The following is a 20,754-nucleotide window of genomic DNA, read 5'->3' on the forward strand; positions in this document are numbered from 1 at the left end:
GGACAGCAATGGGCTTCAACAACTCACCTCTTTAACTTCACTTTCTATCATATGGTGTCGTAACTTGCAGACAATTACAGAAAAAGGGCTTCCGTCCTCTCTTCAAAACTTTGAGTTGTCTGTCTGTCCTTTGCTGGAGAAAAAGTGCGAGAGGGAGAAAGGGGAGTATTGGAACAAGATTGCTCACATCCCCACCATTACCATCAATATAAGGCGTATATAAATTAACGAGAACCAGATACTAGGTAGCTCTTCATTATTTTACCTTTTTTTTTTTTTCTTTTATTTGCTATCTTTCTTCTTTCTTTTTCCAGTGAGAATGTGATTCGTACTGCACCTTCACTCTGTAGTTTGCCTAAACAATTTTCGGTCATGAAACATGCTCAAATAGTTTTTCAGGTTTTGTTAACCAATTCATGTAGTTAATATCCATTTTATTAATATTATCTTAATGGCTATGAATATTTTTCTTTTTTTTTTAGCTACCTTCTGCGTTCAAATAATGTGTCCTTTTAATGCAGGGGAGTTATGAACGTGGCTTTCTTTGATAGTAGCAGAAACAAGTATGCCTGCCATATGTGTGTATGCGTAAGATCATGCAAGTGAGTTTTTTGAAGTCAATTCTAACACTGTTTCACAGTTCGGCTGAAGCATGCTTTACACATTTAAATAGTCAATAACCGAATCGTTTGTAATGCAGGCCCGGCTTTGACAAAAACATCATGTTCTGATCAGGGGTGTAAGCCTCTGCAGTCTTGGATAGACCATTTTCCATATTGGTCATTGATTTGACAAGAGTAAACGGCTCCATGTTCCTCAAGAATAGCTTTCAAATCTTTTGTTACAAAGGTGGCACAAAATGATTGGTGAAGTGCCGAGTCAGCAAAGACGAGCCAATAGGAAAATGACAGAAAGTCAGTTATTGTTGGTTGAGGGTCAAATATTGGACTTGTTGCCATGGCTAAAAGAAAGTATAATTTGCAATACATTTAGGATTTGGGGATGAACAATCACTTATGTGACATCTTAGTCTTGGTTTTCTTGGCAATAAGTTTTGGAAATTTGAGAAAGAACTCAAGAACTAATTTCAGGGCGTGCTGAATTTTTTATGATATGTGATATTCATTAATGTGGCTTCGAATCCGAAGACGTAAGAGTTTTTGCTTCGAACCTTGTTAAATCTTTACGCATTAATTGATATCATTTTATTATTTTGAGTTTTGATAGCCAAAGTTTATAACATGTTTAATATATCCTAGTTGTATGTCCCCAACTTCAAATTTGAAAAATATCATGTACTGAAAAATGACATTAAAAAAAAAAGTACCAAAATTTATATTTGAAAAGATAAAAAGAAAATTTCTCGAGAAGGTACTAAAAAATAAACTACTGAAAAAAAATTTAAGTGCGTTTAGAACTCGTTCTAAAATGATTTTATTTTTTGTATGAAAATGGAAATGAAAATGTTTTCAATCTCAGACAGAAATTATTTTTGAAAATGCGTTTAGTAGTTTTATCAAGAGATTATTTTCAGTATAAAAAAATCCATTAATGTCTCTCTCTCTACTCAATAGAGGAGAAAATGGAAACAAAAAATGAAAAATGATTAAAAGTCATTTATCATTTCTCTCTCATTTTACACTAAACTAAAAAATTATTTTTATTTCTATTTTTTATCTTTAAGTGTGCCAAATGTCATTTCTTTTCCGCTTTCTTTTTTTTCTCAAAAAACGTGAAAAATGAAAACAAAATCAACTCCAAAAATTATATGTTCTCCATATTGTTTTTTAGCCCACGATTAAAAACTGATTCCAAGAGATCCTAGCAGAGAAATACCTAAATAAAAACAGAAAAATTGTGGGATTGTAGATTCCTTAAACACGTTGGACGCGTTGATTTTATTAACATTAAATAGTGTACCACGAGGCACTCTGGGACAAAATTTCACTTACCTTCTTTTTGGTTTCTTTCCACCTATATGCTGGATATATAGGATGGGCCACCTATATATGCTACTTTTATTTCAACCAACCACGCAATTTTAGGTGTCGTTCACTTTATGGATTCGAGTTTTTAATTTGAGCTGAGATATGACATATTCTGAGAGCATTTTACTGTAGCAAAAAAAGTTAGATGTGACATTTTCTGAGAGCTTTTTACTGTAGAAACCTAAAATTGAAAACTCAAATTGATGAAATGAACAAGGCCTTAATTTCTTGATCATGTCTTTGCTTGTTCTCGTTCACTTTATGGATTTGAATTTTTAATTTGAGTTGAGATATGACATATTCTGAGAGCTTTTTACTGTAGCAAAAAAAGTTAGATGTGACATTTTCTGAGAGCTTTTTACTGTAGAAACCTAAAATTGAAAACTCAAATTGATGAAATGAACAAGGCCTTAATTTCTTGATCATGTCTTTGCTTGTTGTTCCCTTGGAAGTTTTGGATGAAAGTGAAATAACACCATGAACTATTCGAATATTGATTTTGTTGAGGGTTGGCTGATAATTCATTAATAGCCTCAAGTGACTGTAATATAACGTCAATCAACAAAATATTGACTGTGTTTAGAAATGATTCTGTTTTTATTTTCACATTTTTCGAGAAAGAAAAAATGAAAACGTTTCTAAAACGGTGTTTAGCGCAATAAAGATGAAAAATGGAAATGAAAACGATTTTTTAGTTTAGTGTAAAATAAGAGAGAAATGAAAAATGACTTTCAGTCGTTTTTCATTTTTTGTTTTCATTTTCTCATTTCTCGAGTAGAGAGAAAGAGAGAGACATTAATGAATTTTTTATGCTGAAAATAATCTCTTGATAAAACTACTAAATGCATTTTTAAAAATAATTTCTGTCTGAGATTAAAAATGTTTTTATTTTTATTTTCATATAAAAAATAAAATTATTTTGGAACGAGTTCTAACGTACCCATTATTACTCAACCATTACTAAATTGAGATGTTTTAAAGATATCCATGAATCATGACTATTACACATTCCCATATATATGCTCTATTTGTTTGCAATTACAACACTTCTTATGGTTGAAGTTAAAATGCTTTTGTCAAATATTTCTTCCTCATGCTTGACAAACTGCTCTAGTACTGTTGCATGACTAGTTATGATTAGAGGCTTAGCCAAACAACAAGTCTAGAATACACAACACAAAAGAGAAAATCGCTGAACTTACCTTAAGAATACATGAGTCTGGATTTTTATCCTTTATTCTTGATTAATACTCTTTTGACTAATATAATTATTGGATTAAAAATGATATTAATCAATAATAAATGGTAAAAATCTAAACTCATGCCCTCAAAATGGTATTTGTCTCTTTTTCCCGTAGCAAAAAGAGAGATAGGGTGCAAGGATTAGCTGTTGATAAGAGGAAGTGGAGGAGTGAATAGATTGAGTGAGGGATTCAAATGGCGTGTTTGGAACTCGTTCCAAAATGATTTTATTTTTCGTATGAAAATGAAAATAAAAACATTTTCAATCTCAAGCAGAAATCATTTTTGAAAATGTGTTTGGTAGTTTTATTAAGATATTATTTTCAGTATAAAAAAACTCATTAAAGTTTCTCTCTCCGCTCGAGAGAGGAGAAAACAAAAATAAAAAATGAAAAACGATTAAAAGTCATTTTTCATTTCTCTCCAATTTTACACAAAACCAAAAAATCATTTTTATTTCTGTTTTTATCTTTATTGCGCCAAACGCCGTTTTAAAAACGTTTTCATTTTTTCTTTCTAAAAAAACGTGAAAAATAAAAATGGGATCAATTCTAAACACGGTCAAAATCTTTAATCAACACGACTCTAATTTTAACTATTCCAAAGTTGAAAGGATTGGAAGACGAAATCATTTCCAAATATATTAAGGAAAATGATCTTTCATTTCGTTTCGTTTTCATCAATTAGATTATATGTCTTTCATTCCTTCGTACTTTCTTTCACTCTCATCAAACACAACCATAAAGTTAAGGTCTAATCTTTGAATCCTCACCTCCAAGTTAAATAAAAAGGTTAGTTGAGACGGACCAAGGACGGATATTAAATGGCATAAATTGGATTCACTTCAGAATCAGACTCGGAGTGGCGCCACGAGTGGTTTCCGCCTCTCGAGATCTTGGACTTCTTCCTTACCTTGCGATTTTGTTTGGACTTAACCACATAATATGTCATGGTGCCGAGAACACTGGCCATTGTCACACCCCCAATGACAGTGATAAGAATAGCAGCCCATCTATTACGCCGGCCAACGACTATATAAGAGGACGAAATAAATGCCACTGAAGTGCACACAGAGGCCAACCACATCAACTTGTTTATCACCTCCACAACCCTCCTCTCTGCCTTTGTCTCACCGCGAACAAGCGTGATTTGTACTAAAACAACCGCCAACGACGTGAAGAGCGCGGTGGCATTGAAGAGGAAAAAAATCTTGAAAGATGCACAATTCACCATCACTGCCATCCCATCATCATCGTCACCTCCAGGCACCGTGAAGATAGCGGCAAAAGCCACCGTTGCAAAGAGCACGGCAACAACTGTGACCGAGTTTGTGGCATTGTTGATTCCCGCCCTGTGGAGGTTGCGGAGCTCCTTGGCAATCCCGGTCACGTTCTTATTTGTTTTTCGGGTTTGTTCGAGCTGGATGTGGACGTCTTTCTTGATCTGTTTCACTGTTTTCCTAAGCTCATCCCTTGGTTGGTTTAGTTCATTTGCTTTCACCGCACCGCAGCGAGCCAAGCAGTCCCTTATCTCAGCCGTTTCTTCAGAAAGGGAAAGTCCTTCAGCTATGTCAAGAGCTGTTTTGTGGTCTCTTGTTAGAGCATTTACATTTGTGTCTGGAAGAGATAACAACTCGTTCACTATCTGCAAAAACAAAAAAAGAAATTTTGTCACAAAAACTTGGTAATATTTGTTGCTAAAACAACAATTTCTTATAGTCCATGGAAAATCATTTATCACAAAAGTTATAGAAGTTATCAACAATGGTGGTACCAATCAAAACAAGAACATAATTGATTATACTTGGTCTAAATTCTAATTGAACTCAGGATAAACACCAAAACTTTATTTGGAGAAATCTAGGTCTCAGGTCATGCTAGTTCGGTTACTGATTTTATTAGGGGCAACTTGTGTCGGGAAAATCGGGTATTTCCCACTAAAAAACAACATCACCGTGAACAATACTTGTGAATAGTACCATATAGATGAACGGTTCTATACGAGCAGATAAACCCAACAGAATAACTATTGAATACTGAAAACAAATAAAAGAATACCATAATGGATAACAAAGTGCGGCCAAATATTGCCTACGTCTCCGGGAACTGTGGACCACTCTATTCACTAAAGAGAAGAAAAATTACAAATTGAGAAGAATTTACAAAAGCCCACCAATTGAAAATCTATAGAATTTTTCTACAAATTTACAAAGGAAAGAAGCTCTCAGTTTATTTTGGGATACAAAATAAATGAGGGGAGGCCTGTATTTATAGCCCTACCTCTCCCTCTTTTACGCGTGAATCAGCTGTAAACAGCTGGGTTCACCTCCTAAAATCAACACCGTTTTCAATGCTCTCTCTCTTCTTCTTCTCCCTCTCTGATTTTCTATTTTAGATTTTAACATAAGTGTGCAGCCATATTTTTTACAATGAGCCAGCCATATTGACTAACAACTTGACCACCTCTTAATGAAGAACAAGACATAAATAATTAGGAATTTAAGAATATATTCATATTCTAAGATTATTCTTTTTTTATTACTATTTATTAGGATTATTTAGGAAAAGTCCAAAATTTTCACTCCAAATTTCAAGTCCTCTCTCGAAATTTTGCTTAGCAAGTGTTACATTATTTCCATTTCAAACACAGTTCAATATACTTGATCCAAGTCTTAAAATTGAAATCTGAACAAAAAGTTTCTTTGGCATAAAAAGGTCTCAGACCATCTCAATCCAATAAAGGCAGCAGAAGAAAATTGGATTTTCTTAGTACATGTGCCTGTAATCTTCTTGTTATTTAACACTTTCGTTCTAACTTTTTTCTTTCTGGACATTTAGTCGTCGAATCTACAAATTAGCTGTGATTAGTCCAGTTCAAGGACTGAACTGTCAAGAAAAATATTTTGGTATGAAAAGGTCGAACCATGAAAAGTTCAGGGCTCATTTAGTTCGCTGATTCGAGTTAAGATGTGACTTAATGTGAGAACTTTTTACTGTAGTAAAAAAGTTAAATGTGATTGTTTATGAGAGCTTTTTACTGTAGCAAAACTCGAATTATAAACTCGAATCGGTAAAATGAACGGGACCTCAGAAGGTACAAGTGCAAGAAACCGAAGAAAAATTCCACCAATCCGACAATGAAAACCATGCATACCTCTGTCCTCCTTTTCCTGGTGGCAACATGTAAAGCCGTATTCCCAAACTTATCAGGAAGCATAACAATGGCAGCGTCCGCTTCAAGAAGCAGCTTCACCACTTCACAGCTGACCCCTTTTACGGCCATATGCAAGGCAGTTTGTCCTTTCTTGTCTGTCCTTCTGGCCAATTGTGGATCCTTCTCAAGCAACATTTTAACAATATACACATGCCCTTGCCTTGAGGCTAAATGTAATGCATTTTTGCCATTGGATCTAGATATCTCTATCATGCTTGAATCCTTTGACAGCAATTCTCCAACAACTGCTGCATGCCCTTTTGTGGCTGCTGATATAAGAGGAGTTGCGTTTGACTGGCCTATGGTTTTGCTTAGCTCCGGGTCATGCTCCAATAACACCTGCACAATTGCTGCAAAAATGGTCATTATTAAACCGAAGTTTATAAGGTCTTTCTGATATGAACACAAAATAGAACTTCAATAAACCGGAAATCATGTTAACAATATAAATTAGCTCAATCTAAACTGTTCTAGTATTATAATAGCATAAGTCAACAATTGATCAATGTCATTTTTTTTTTTTTTTTGAATTTAGGGTGGAGAATTTGAAGTCTACGTTTTAAGATGGAGTCAGGTATAAATTTATTTTTAAACTATGCCCACAATTTCATCAATTTCCCGTTTTTTTTTTCTTTCCATTTTATCTAATCTAACTCCCTTTCAAGATTGCAAACTTCAAAGCATTTTTTTCACTATCGGTTTCCAGACCTTTCTTAGTTCTCAAGCCTAAACAATAAAAAGAAGAAAGTGATCCAAAAGGTGGGGAAAAAAAAAAACAAAAATTGCAAAACCTTGTCTTTTATTTTTCATTATATCAGCAGTTGCAAAACCTTATTGTCCCACAAAACGGACTATAAACCACCATATAGCAACTTCTCCACAGAAATCAACTAAACAGGAAGGGGAAAAAAAAAAAAAAAAAGTTCAAAATCCCATTTTCCTCACAGTCAACTATGACCAATTGCTGTACACCAAAAAAAAAAACTTAAATTTATATTTAAACTAAGAAATAAAGGTTGTTCTTGGAGTTGTTTTCGTTTTTGTTTTTCATGTTTTTTGAGAAAGAAAAAATAAAAACATGAGAGAAACGGCGTTTGGCACAATTAAAGATAAAAAACAGAAATGAGAACGATTTTTTAGTTTAGTATAAAATGAGAGATAAATGATTTTTTGTTTCTGTTTTCTCTTCTCTCGAGTTGAGGGAGGCATTAATGGATTTTTTTATACTGAAAATAATATCTTAAAAAAACTACTAAATACATTTTTAAAAATAATTTCTGTCTAAAATTAAAAATATTTTCATTTCTATTTTCATACAAAAAATAAAATTATTTTAAAACGAGTTGTAAACGCACAAAGTATCACATTCACTCATAGAGGGCATTTTACCTTGGTGACCTTGACTTGCAGCAATATGCAAGGGATCGAAACCAGACCTATTCTTCATGGCAACACCCTCTTTGGTGGAATACTTCAAGAGCTCCTTCACCACCTCAAGATGCCCCTTCCCCGCCGCCGTGAAAAGCGCCGTCTCCCCCAACTCATTCACCTCATTCACCAGTGCCGCCCTTATCTCCGCCACCTCGGCATCAAACTCCGCCCCCACCATCTGCGCCTCGATTTCCTCCATGATCATCTTCACCGTCGCCACGTCCCCCCGCTGAGCCGCAAGGTGGAGCTCGGTGTCGTTGTGCCGCCCGGTCACCTGCTTCACGTACTTTTTCTTCCCTCCCGCCAGATCGAACCGCTTGCCGGAGTGTGATACCATCAGGGACTTGCCAGAGTTCGACACGAGCAGAGCCTTGCCGGAGTTCGAGAGGATGAGAGTCGGTGTACTCGGAGAAGATGGTGGCGGCCATGCCGATTCGGAGAGAGCGCTAGCCCTGGTTCGCACGCACAGGCCCTTCTCCAGATCCCTCTCACCTTAAACAGGCGACAAAAAATAAAACAAAAGTTACAAATTTTACCTATGTTTGGGCTCCGAGAAAACATGGGAATTGAAAATTAGAAAGAAATTTGAGAAATTTATAATTTTATCACTCGCATTTGAAAAAAAAAAAAAAAAAAAAAAAAAAATAATATATATATATATATATATATTTTCTTCCCATTTTCTCGCAAACCAAGCGGAAAACCAAGACTGAGGGGATATTTTAGAAGGAAAATGTAAGATTATCTAATCTGGTTCCTGCATTAATTAATCAAATAAGAGCTAAGAAATTTCACCTCTCTGTTTGGACTCCGAGAAAACAGGGGAATAGAAAATGGGAAAGAAAGTTGAGAAATTTATGAGCAATGCCTCACATGTTGCAGGAAAAAGAGAGAATATTCCATAAATGTCATAAAAAAGAGAGAAAAATCTCTTCTTTTTGCAGCGATGAATAACATCAGTAATCCAGCAATTAGACATCCACGTCAAAATTCAATTTTTTCCCTCAATTTTCTCAGAAACCAAACGGAAACAAAAAGAAAAAAAAATTACCTGATTCAATTCCTAAAGCCATCGCGTGATGCAAAATCAAGAAGAAGAGGAGGATCCTATCTATTCATTGTTGAAAATGATGTTGGGGATTGGAATGCGAGCTGAATCCAGATTCAAGAGCTGGAAAAAGAAAAGAAAGTAAAATGAGAAATGCAAAATGAAGAAATTGGTGGGGATTTTTTTATTTCATATTTTTTATTATCCGAAGTTTGTTAACGCCGCCGCGCCAAACATTTCTTTCCATCATTTTTAATTTATATATATTTTTTATAAAAAAAAATACTGTAATAAATTATAAATTATGATAAAAATTAAGTATAAATCTCTTAATTAAATAACCTCTTAGACATGATTGTTCCACGCGTTAGATTATCAGACATTTCAAAAAAAAAATCAAGAATGAACTCTTATTTTTTTCTTCATTTAAAAAAATCACTCTTCTTTTTTTTCCTCATCCCTAAAAAGTTGATTTTTTTATATTATTTATAGCAACACTATCAACCTATTGATGCTCGGTGCGTTTAGAATTGATTTTAAAATAATTTTATTTTTTGTATAAAAATAAAAATAAAAATATTTTTAATTTTATATAGAAATTATTTTTAAAAATGTATTTGATAATTTTATTAAGATATTATTTTCAGTATAAAAAAATTAAAATTCTGTTTAATTATACATTTTTAAAAACATCTAATAGTATTTTAAAAAATATATTAAATAATTTAACAGTTTATTACTTATCAGTTATATAAATATCTAATAGTATTTTAACAGTTTTTTTGTACTTTTTGAATTCCAAAAAATGGAAAGAATAATATGAAAACGATTAAAAGTCGTTTTCATTTTCTACCATATTTTACGCAAAAAAACCAAGACTATTTTTGTTTCCATTTTTTGTGGTCGGCGGCTCTAAACACTATTTTTCTTTCATTTTCATTTTTTCTTGATTAACGTAAAAAATAGAAACAAAATGCATTCCAAACACCCACATTATTTTTGTTTTTGAGGGAAAGCATTTTATTTTTACATTATTAATAGTTACGTGTTTTTTATTTGATAATATCATTATTGTACCTTAAATTTAAAAAAAAATGTTATTCGAGCACTATAAGCTCATTTTCCCACGTTTGCTGACGCCTCACATTCCTATATATCATTCGTATCATTGATATCAGAAAATTGGGCCCACACGCTCCTGACGCTTCGCTTCTTCATCGTGTTCCTCTTCATAACCCCGCAACCGTCAGAAAATTTGTAGATTCTCGTATTTAAGTTTTTAATTTGGGTTGAGATATAAATATTTTTTTAGAGTTTTTAATTGTAACAGAAAAAGTTATATGTGACATTTTTTGAGAGCTTTTAACTGTAGAAATTTAAAATTGAAAACTTAAATATGTGAAATAAACGAGATTTTAAAACTCAAAACTCAGATCGGTAAAATGAACGAGATCTAAATGAAATAGTATTACAGAAGTAATGAATTAAACCTTACGCTCCTTTCTCGATTCCTGAGTTTTCAATACCTTCAGGACTTCCTGCAGAGCAAAAAATTAAAATTTACAGAAGGTGCTTCAATTGTTTAATCATGCATAGCTCATTCAGAAAAAGCAAGCTCAGGTTTATGATTTTTCAATAATATATCAGCATGAGATTGTGCAGTCAAAGAGTTCTTTCATTTACTTATTTATTCATATTGCATATGAAAGAAACAAAGACAATTTTATCGAGAAAGAAAAAAAAAATCTTCCAAAAACGTTTAGAAATCACTTGCGAAAACCTTTTTTTCTTAATGCGAGAGTGGAATGAAAAAAAAACAAATGATACCCCGTTCCATCAGAAACCTACCTAACTTGGTTTCCTCCGATTTGCATCAGAAAATTCAGCAGTGTAATCTTCAACCCTGGCCACCCACTGAAGATATTCAAGATCTGCACTAAGTTAAAAAAAAAAAAAAAAAAAAGAAAAAACTTCTCTTCAAAATCTTCAATGAGTTTAGCTAAATCATTTAAACTGTCATTGTGGCACTAAAACTGTAACGCCCGACTAATAAAACCATACTTCTAACGTATATTTAAATTAAATGGCGTTATTTGTTATTAAACCGGTTCACTGATTGAACAAAATAACGAAAATAATATTTGGATATACTATTTTCCAAAAGTTTATAATTTATTCACTACTATAGAGTTTTACTCTTGTAGAAAATATAGGCTTATGCAGTCAAAATATCAAAAAGTGTTCCCATCAATATATGCATATAAATATTACCACATACTACAATATATGCATGAAAAACACGTGTAAATAATATTATTGTTCTTGTGATACAGTTGAAAATACTTCGTACCTTGTATCCAAACCAATAGCGACAAGCCCCGTCATCAAGCTAGTTTAAACTATCATAACAATGATATAATCACTTGGCATCAGTTATTATTCACATAAGTACAAGAAAAATAGAAAATAGACGTGATTATGTACTTAAAAGATATCATAAATCTACTTTTATGTTCTATTACTTTTATATAAAAGAAGTTTCTTACAATTCCAGTAATACAAGTTCATGCTTAGGAAACTGTACATGTAAATATATATTTTATTGCCTTTATAAAACTTGTTAATCAAAATTGCTTCCTCCTACTCATATATGTAAACAGTAAATACAAAAATAATAAGCAAACTTATACTTGAGAATATATATATATACTTGAGAATAATAAACAGTAAATACAAGAATATGTACTTGAGAATAATAAGCAAACAGTTGAAAATTCTACGTACCTTGTATCCAAACCAATAGCGACAAGTAGAAGGCGTCAATGTCCCTAGCTAAACTAACATGACAATGATATAATCACTTGGCATCAGTTATTATTCACATAAGTACAAGAAAAATAGATTATAGACATGATTATGTACTGAAAAGATATCATAAATCTACTTTCATGCTCTTTTACTTTTATATAAAAGAAGTTTCTTACAATTCCAGTAATACAAGTTCATGCTTAGGAAACTGTACGTGTAAATATGTATTATATTGTTCTTGTGTAGAAGTTGCTTCCTTTATATAAACTTATTAAGCAAAACTGCTTCCTCCTACTTATATATGTAAACAGTAAATACAGAAATAATAAGCAAACTTATACTTAAAGAAAAAAAAAAAATATATATATATATATAAATATAATCCAAGAAAAACTCACCACTAAGGATCCCAATACATATATTAATATAAGCAAGCTATTTAATACTCCTCAATGACTCCAAGAAATGAAGAGTCTCGAACCAAATAGAAAGTTTAATGTCGGTTTCTTTATTTTTTTTTAATTTAACAAATTTAGAATTTAGAATCAGTGGATTTTTAAAAAGAGTCTTTCCAACTTTTCCAAAAGTAATAATGTAAGTTTTTCTTTTTTTTTTTTTTCAAAAAACAAAAAAAACCCCCTACTTGCCGTATTTGCGAGGGTTCCGAAGGGAATCAGTGGAGCCCCTCAAAATCCACGGCCTTTTTTGCCCTATTTGCATGGAACCTTGGACTAACGATGGCGATCATCAAATCTGGTTCCAATTTCTCTTGCTTTTGTTTGTTTTTTCTTTTGCTTTCAGTACAATTTTGACCGTTTGAAGTACAACTCTTACATTATACTTGTTATTGTTTGTTTGGGTACATATATGGGATGTCTTGCATACAGAAGTGGCTTAAAAAGTGTCAGAATCAAAGGAAGGTATGTTATTTTATTTTATTTTCTTTCCCCCATTTTTTTTTTCAATTCATTCTTCTGGGGAAATTATAATTGTAAATTTGTATTTGTACTTTTATTCTTTCTTTGTTTTTGTTTTCCAGTGTCCTTCAATGCAACAGAAGATGCACACCGGAAGACGTCAGAAAGCTTTATGCGGCGCGGGTTTGTTGCTATTGATGAAGAAGCACATAGGTTATTTTTAATATTGCGTAAAAGCTTATGCTTTTAGATCCCAAAAATGAATAATGAAATATAAAAAAGGTGAGAAAATTTAATTGGAATGTTGGGTAATTCGGTCACTTGAGAATAAATGTGATTGTCTTGAGAAGAAGGTATGGATCCATTCTACAAGAGACAGTTGAGATTTTTCTCAAAATTTGTTTTCTATTCCTTACAATTCAATCACTGTAGAATTTCTAAAGTAGATCTTTCTTTTCAAATTGAATGATTCTTTGAAGTTGGTAATTGAAACATATTTCTAATTTCGTGTGTAGAGAGCTGGTTGGAGTAAAAAGGAAGCTAAGCGGAGAAAAATAGAAGCTGAGTTGCAATTGGAAGTTGAACAGCTTAGAAAGGTACATAACAGCACTTGTTTTGTGCATTTAGCTTGCTTTTTCGTTTAGCTATAGCTTTGCCCAAAACTGCCCAATTTCCGCTTCATGTATGCTTACTCAATGCTATAGATGGGCCTTTGTGGATTTCTTTTTATATTTGCTTACCAAACACAAATTGGACCTAAAATTCTTGAAGCGCTTTTGGGGTGCCAAAAGTCAATACCAAACTGGGCGTATGCATGGTCACGAACTGTGTTATCTTTAGACAAATTCCATGGAAATGGTGTTTAGTGATGAAAGAGAAGTAATACTGAGAATCAGGAAGGGAGAAGAATTCTCCGGAGCTCTTCAAGGTCATTGATTACTATCACATCGAGTAATTAAGGCCTCGTTCATTTCACCGAATCGAGTTTTTAATTCTAATTTTGCTACAGTTAAAAGCTTTTATAAAAAGTCACATCTAACTTTTTTGCTACGGTTAAAAGTTTTCACATAAAATCACATATCAGTTCGAATTGAAAACTCAAATCGGCGAACTGAACGATGCCTAATTTTTCCACAGCAAGTGACTATCTCGATCCAGCTTAATTATGAGAGAGCGGCCAAGGCTTTTCAGTTGTTGTTGATTGAAGTGAGTGGTAGGAAGTAACGCTCTGTTTCCAAGCAAAATGTCAGCTTCCAAAGGCCAGCCTTATAAGAGAAGCACTCGCGCAAAACCCTCTAGTGGTTCCAAATAGGATATGCATTGCAGCTAGCTAATATTTGCTAGAATGGCTACAATACTGTACACTGCACCGCATAATAAGATGCTGGCGTAAGTAGTAACTCCTACCGTTGCTAAAGCTTTCTTTTTAAGGCTTTTTACTCCTGATTCGAGCGGTAAAAATCTTAAAACAATACATTCAAAATGTGATTTCACTAATTTTTTTCTTAAAACAATTAATTTGCAAGCCCGCACCAACATGCCATCTCAAACCTTTCACCAGAAGAATGATTTTGCCCACTTAAGAGTACGTCATACCAAGACGAGTTGTATCTAACTTGAGTTTTCTATATTGAAGAACAAGGGAAATAACAAGATTTAAAAGCCTTGGCTAGTAAAGAATTAGAGGGTGTTTGATACGTAGTAATCTTAGGGCCCGTTTAGTTCGTTGATTCGAGTTTTTAATTCGAGTTGAGGCATGACTTTATGTGAGAGCTTTTTACTATAGCAAAAAAATTAGATGTGACTGTTTCTGAGAGCTTTTCACTGTAGCAAAACTCAAATTCTAAACTCGAATCGGTGAAATGAACGAGGCCAAGGATGAGAATAGAAATATACAATATTACCATGTTTGGTACAAAAATTATAATTTTTAGACTCCCAGGAAAGTGGTTACCATGAGATTCACTTTTTCTCATTTTAAGGTAATTTGAATACCACCCAACATGGTGTTATTCAAATTCTCAGGAATCTCAAAATCATGGGAATCTTACCCACACACCCAATGCATCTTACCATCACTAAGCATCTCCTCCTCCCTGTCGTAGCTACCGAGCACCTCTATCACAGCCACTATCCAAGCTCGTCGCCGGAGTTCCCCCATCACCACCATAGATGCCGAACAACCCCCCATCAAACTCATCGCCGGAGCTTTCCCATCCCTACCATGGCTGCCGAACCCCCCCTTCCCCTACCAAACTCATTGCCAGAGCTCACCCACACTACAAGAAAAAGGGGTTTTTGCGATGACTTTTCGTCGTCGCAAAAACCCACATGTCGTCGCAAATAAGTGTTTTTGCGACGACATGTCGCCGTAGTTATGTCGTCGCAAAAAAATAGTCGCAAATACTTTTTTTGCGAGTCGTCGCAAACGCCGTAAATATATTTGCGACGACATTTTTCTTTTGCGACGACTCTCGTCGCTAATACCCTGTGTTTAATTTGTCGTGATATAACATTTTTTGCGACGACAATTTCAAAATGTCGTCGCAAATAATTACCCTTTTTTGCGACGACAAGTATAAAAAAGTCGTCACAAAAACTGAAATAAATTTTTTTTTTGATTTTTTTAAAAAAATGGCAATTAATTAATTTTTAATAATTTTAATTAAACATTATTATGTTACATACTGAATATAATTTATTAAGATACATTAAAAGTAAAATATAAATTAATATTAAAAACAGTAAATCTAAATAAATTTATAAAATATATTATAAATACTACATGAAGTGCATATATAATGTTCAACAAAATATAAAAGTCTAAATAAAGTGAAAAATCAAACAGAACATATAACGGAACTATTCGTCTAGGTTTGCAGCATTGCCAACAGCTGAGTCATCATCAGGATTGTCATCATCTAAAGGAGGCAGACGAGCGTCCAGGTTAATTGGTTCTGGACGAGCAATCGTAGGTAATTGGATGTTGGGCTGCAATTTAGACACCAACTCTAACATCTTCATCTGATTGTCATAAATCTTCATTTGTTCCCGGTACGATTTCTTTAAATAACGATCCATACGCGGGTCAGGTTGAGTCGATGATGTTGCGTCTGAGAATGAACCACCAGATGAAGGAGAAGTCCCGGAGTAATGCTTTTGGGAGAGCATCGGACCCACTCCTTTCTTATGTCCTCTACGCATGCCAAGAACTTGCTCCAAAACCCCATGCTCGTCAAGGGGGGATCTAGTCGCGCTTGAAATAGTCTGTGTTCTCTGCATTTGTCTCTCCTCCTCCAGAGTGTTCTACATAATAAGACATTATAATTATTTTTACGTGTTATAAAACCACTATTTCAGTATAAAAAAATTTAATAAGAAAAGTAAAAATACTTACGAAAGTCTGTTCCGCATGGGTATTAACCCAAGAGTCCCCGCGATGATGCATGTCCGTCCAATTGTCTATAGCAGACATCGGCTCTTGGGTCTCCGTACTGGCCTGTGAAATAAATTACATTTATTAAAATTCTTAAATTCTAACTAAATTTCGGCAGCATAACGACTTATTTTTCATATAATCCAAAAATCAAAACCTGTAAAAAAACAACTTTAAAAGATTTTGGCACACCATAACTGCAAGATGTGCCACCCAGAACAAGAATCACAAACATATAAATACGTTAATGATCAAAAAATAAGTACTAACCTTCTTATTGCGATGCTGAGAGTACGATAACCGACCATGTAGGCTTGGATACTTTTGGTTACTACGATTACTTCTATTTGTCTCTGATATTTTCTATTTATGATTAACTATAATAAGTAATAGTTACTTGAAATTATGTATAAAAAATCATGAAGTTCTAACAAATCTATAATTACTTGAAATTTGTCGCCGGAGAACCTATCGCAACAACGATCCCAATGAACTTGATTTCTCATGTTACTCGGGAGACTTTCTCTACCGTAGCGTTTGTAGTGGCGGTGCAAGGAACTTTTCCAGTCCTTGTAACACTTTGCTGCCTCCTTATCAACAACGGACCTCAGAATGCCGTTCTTGTAGTTATAATTCATGTTAAACCAATCCTTGCAAAACAGTTTCACATCGTTAAAACGCATTGTTAACTATAGTATAAACTATACAAAATGTACCATAAAAAAAATACCAGCATCCGGTCCTGAATTGTCCTCTTGTCCACATCGCTAATGTCCTTCCAAGCATCGTGGAAGGGCTCGCATATGTCCCTAGTATGAATACCAACCGCACTATCAAACCAAGCACCATATTTACCAAGCGCCTTCCAAGTACCTCCCGCCTCATCAAATTCCACTGTGATTCCCGTCTTGAAGGACCTTTTGGGCGATTTCATAACCTTTTGTCCCACCTTTACGTTGTCGAGGTTCAGGTGCTGTAAGCATATGAAAGCAATTAGTGATCAACATGTACTTCTACATTTATTTACTATATGATAGAACGAGAAAAAAAGTCAGAATAACATACCATACTCACAGTAGGCGGGGACTCTGTGAGGACCGGGAGGAGGCTGCGCTCCCCCTGAAGAGCCAGCGCAAGTCGCTAACGTTCCAGCCATCAATGTCTGTGAACAAATTTATATTAATAACAATATTTATAAATTCAAAAAAGATCATAATATTTAAACGAAATCTGAGAAAAATGACAAATATTACTATTCTATAGTTCTACTCATCGTCGCTGCTATATTGTTGATTGTCGCCATCATCATTTATGTCATCATCGTCTTCAGATTCGATGACTTCCTCTTCAATGTACTCCTCTAAAGTTTCATCGTCTTCATCATTAATAAAATCATCAACTACGGGAGACTTATCTTTCATAATTGCATCAACATCGGAAGTGACAACATTAGACGATCCATCATCTCGATTCAATACAAATGAGTCAATCTCTGGTAGTTCCACTACTAACTCAATATTTGTAGACTCTGTATCCTGGACTATCATCACGTCATCAATGTCAGTTTCTGGGATGTCCCAAATATGGCGATGTCTAAAGTGTTCTACAACTTTCCAGTTTGGACCGTTAAATAAATCGTCACTCACTACCTCTGTTGAGGCCCCTGTCCGTCGCCCACATGCCGTCATTGCTCCTCCGATAATGTTGTTGTTGGCCCTCTTCATCCCAGCCCCTCCCAAATCAGTGGACAATAACTCACTTCCCCTCCCTCTGCACACCCATCGCCAGCGTATTCTCCACCTATTCCAAGAACAAAAGTCGCCCAGGTCTGATTTGAGCAAGAAGAAATAGGCGAGGCGAGGCAATGCCTAATTTGAGCAAGAGAGAGAGAGAGAGAGTTTTTCAATTTGTTATATTTTTTTTAAATCTAATGTGTCAAAATTATAATCACTTAATTAAATAAATAGTTCAAAATTATTTAAAATGTTTAATTTTATAAGAAAAATTACATTACATTACTGTGCACAACCAAACACCGTAAAATAACATTCTTAAAAATCTGACAAAAGATTCCTACACATAACTAAATATGATAATGTAGGTTTTTAGGAAATCATATTACCCACCATCACTTTCTCAAGTATTTAATTTCTATTCCCCTTAGGGCTATTAGAATCCTCCGTGCTTGCTTTGCTCAAATGGCATGATTAAGAACCATAAAAGATTGAAAACCAGGTCCACAATTATATTTGTCTTTACAAAGGGTCTTTCCAACTTTTCCAAAGGTAATTATGTAATATTAAAAATATATATGAAAAAATAATTTGTCATTATACATTTAATAAGATAAAAAAAAAATAAGGGTGTATTTTATGAGTAAACATAAAACACAAGATATAACAGACAAAGGGAGAATGACGTAAACATAATTTTTCTGCAGATAACTGGCCAAAAATTTGGGCTAAGTTAGTAAACAGCATTTAAACTATGTTATTATTTGCAATTTCCCAAAGTTCAATAACCCAAAACGCTACATTTTATTTCCAAAAAAAGAAAAAATAGCTACAGTTTTGAATTTCCATAAAATAAAGGGAAAACGTCGTATGACCAGGGTTTTTTTATTTTTTATTTTTTATTTTTTAGATTTTACTAGACGGCTTGTCGTTTTTGTACTTTCCTATGTTCATTTACTATGAAAACGGCTTGTCGCTTTTGGACTTTAGCTATATTCATACCTCATTTAACTGTGAAAACGGCTTGTCGTTTCACTTTCTCCCCAAATAAAATAAAATAAAATGAATGGAATATAAAAGAAAAGGGCTTTCCATTTCGGCGGGAGAGAAAAGGAGACAGAGAAAGAGAGAGGGTGGAGAGAGAGAGAGAGAGAGAGATAGAGAGAGGAGAGAGGAGAGAGGAGAGAGGAGAGAGGAGTTCAAAATCAAGCTCCAATGGCTGACCATTCCCCTTCCGGCACCGAACTTCCCCAAAACCAGAACGAAGAACTCAACGAGGCAGCGCCGATTTCTCTTGACAACGAAGTCGAAAACGAGGACGATGAAGAAGAAGAAGACGAAGACGACGAAGACGAGGAGTATATGAGTGAGGACGACTTGATTGACGAACTGGATTCAGAGGAAGACGCAGAAGAAGATGAAGAAGATGAAGAAGAAGAAGAAGGCGAAGGTGAAGGTGAAGCTTGCTTCTTGGGAGACGAGGGTTCCGAAGGGAATCAGTGGAGCGCCTCTGAAATCGACGGCCTTTTTTGCCCTATTTGCATGGAACCTTGGACTAACGATGGCGATCATCATATCTGGTTCCAATTTTTCTTCCATTGTTTGTTCTTTCGTTTGTTTTCAGTATAATTTTGACCCTTTAATGTACAACCCTTACATTTTTTTTTTTCATTTTTTTGGGTATTATAGTTGTCTTTCATGTGGGCACATATTTGGGATATCTTGCATACAGAAGTGGCTTAAAAAGTGTCAAAATCAAGGGAAGGTATTACTTTTTCTTTTTTCTTTTTCAATTCATTCTTGTGGGAGATTGTAAAACTGTACTTTTCTTATTTATTTGTTTTCTTTTCCAGTGTCCTCAATGCAACAGAAGATGCAAACTGAAAGACGTCAGAAAGCTTTTTGCGGCGCGGGTTGTTGCCATTGATGAAGAAGCACAAAAGGTTACTTTTAGTATCATGAAGCTTTATACTTTTAAAACCCAAAAATAATATAAATAAATAAATTGGGATGATGGGTCTGCTTGTTTGCAGAGAATTCAATCACTTGAGAATAAATGTGCTTCTCTTGAGAACGAGGTATGGATCTATTCTACAAGAAACAGGTCGAATTTTTCTCAAAAATTTGTTTCTAATTTCTTGCAATTTGATCACTGTAGAATTTCTAAAGTCGCTCATTCTTTTTTAATTGTATGATTCTTTGAAGTTCGTAAAAAAAAAATTCAGACATATTTTCTAATGCAGAGAGCTTGTTGGAGTAAAAAAGAAGCTGAGTGGAGAAAATTGGAGGCCAAGTTCCAATTGGAAGTTCAACAGCTTAAAGAGGTCTATAGCAGCACTTGGCTTGCTTCTCATTTTATCTGTAGCTTTGCCCAAAATTGTTCGAGAATTGCTTTTGATATTTTTTACCAAACACAAACGGGACCTAAAATTCTAGGAGTGATTTTGGGATGCCAAAAAATCAAATACCAAACTCGGCCTATGCGTAGTCATGAACTGTGTTGTCCTTAGACAAATTCTGTGGAAGTGATGTTTTGTGATGAAAGAGAAGTTATACAGAGAATCAGGGAAGGAGAAGAATACTCACAACTCTTCAAAGTCATTGACTATTATCGTATTAAGTAATTAACTTTTCCATGGTAAGTAATTATCTCAATCCGGCTTAATTATGAGAGGCTGGCCAAGACTTGCTAGTTGTTGTTGAATGAGCTTAGTTGGTTGAGCATTAGGGATTTGTTGATAACTAGATTTGAGGTATAGGAATTTGGTTTGTTTGTGTTGGGATTTGTGGATTGTTTAGTCCAGAAGCGGAAGCGAGGGAATTCAAGTGAGTGGTAGGATGCATTTTAGGAAAGACACTCTGATACGAAAGACTAATTCTTTGAAAATGGTTTTTAGTACTGACGCAAAGATTAGAGACACATAATCAGGGAAAGAGA

At 34.3% G+C, this 20,754-nt stretch overlaps 2 protein-coding genes and 1 long non-coding RNA gene across 4 annotated transcripts in view; 2 read left to right on the forward strand and 1 right to left on the reverse strand.

Annotated features, from left to right (window-relative positions):
- The first annotated feature begins 9 nt into the window (after positions 1-9).
- On the forward strand, positions 10-1,089 carry LOC112092675. Its single transcript, XR_002902691.1, has 3 exons — positions 10-245; positions 522-602; positions 701-1,089. It is a non-coding gene; the product is annotated as an uncharacterized LOC112092675 (long non-coding RNA).
- Positions 1,090-3,905: 2,816 nt separating this feature from the next.
- On the reverse strand, positions 3,906-9,037 carry LOC21384868 (ankyrin repeat-containing protein ITN1). The gene is made up of 4 exons (XM_024169352.1): positions 8,926-9,037; positions 7,833-8,366; positions 6,384-6,793; positions 3,906-4,874 (listed from the first exon to the last, which is right to left on the reverse strand). The coding sequence occupies exons 1-4, from the start codon at positions 8,945-8,947 to the stop codon at positions 4,050-4,052; spliced, it is 1,791 nt and encodes a 596-aa protein (XP_024025120.1). The 5' UTR covers positions 8,948-9,037; the 3' UTR covers positions 3,906-4,049.
- A 9,916-nt stretch (positions 9,038-18,953) lies between these two features.
- LOC21384870 (E3 ubiquitin-protein ligase RFWD3) overlaps positions 18,954-20,754 on the forward strand; it is a 2,805-nt gene continuing 1,004 nt past the window's right edge. The window contains exons 1-5 of one of the 2 annotated variants that reach the window (XM_024169353.1): positions 18,954-19,396; positions 19,506-19,581; positions 19,670-19,759; positions 19,850-19,894; positions 20,060-20,140. In XM_024169353.1, the coding sequence (XP_024025121.1) occupies positions 19,032-19,396; positions 19,506-19,581; positions 19,670-19,759; positions 19,850-19,894; positions 20,060-20,140 (657 nt within the window). In that variant the 5' untranslated portion in view covers positions 18,954-19,031. Of the gene's footprint in view, positions 19,397-19,505; positions 19,582-19,669; positions 19,760-19,849; positions 19,921-20,059; positions 20,141-20,754 lie in introns of both variants that reach the window. The other variant, XM_024169357.1, reaches the window with a different exon arrangement.

Source organism: Morus notabilis, unplaced genomic scaffold (genome assembly GCF_000414095.1).
Source record: "Morus notabilis unplaced genomic scaffold, ASM41409v2 Scaffold1321, whole genome shotgun sequence".
NCBI lineage: Eukaryota > Viridiplantae > Streptophyta > Magnoliopsida > Rosales > Moraceae > Morus > Morus notabilis.

Bases quoted from the DNA above. Each gene is read 5' to 3' on its own strand.
- LOC21384868 (XM_024169352.1), bottom strand. From the start codon at position 8,947: ATGGCTTTAGGAATTGAATCAG. The intron at 8,367-8,925 runs GTAATTTTTTTT...CGCCTGTTTAAG, and splicing joins GGCTTTAGGAATTGAATCAG to GTGAGAGGGATCTGGAGAAG. The intron at 6,794-7,832 runs GTAAAATGCCCT...CCATTTTTGCAG, and splicing joins TGCAAGTCAAGGTCACCAAG to CAATTGTGCAGGTGTTATTG.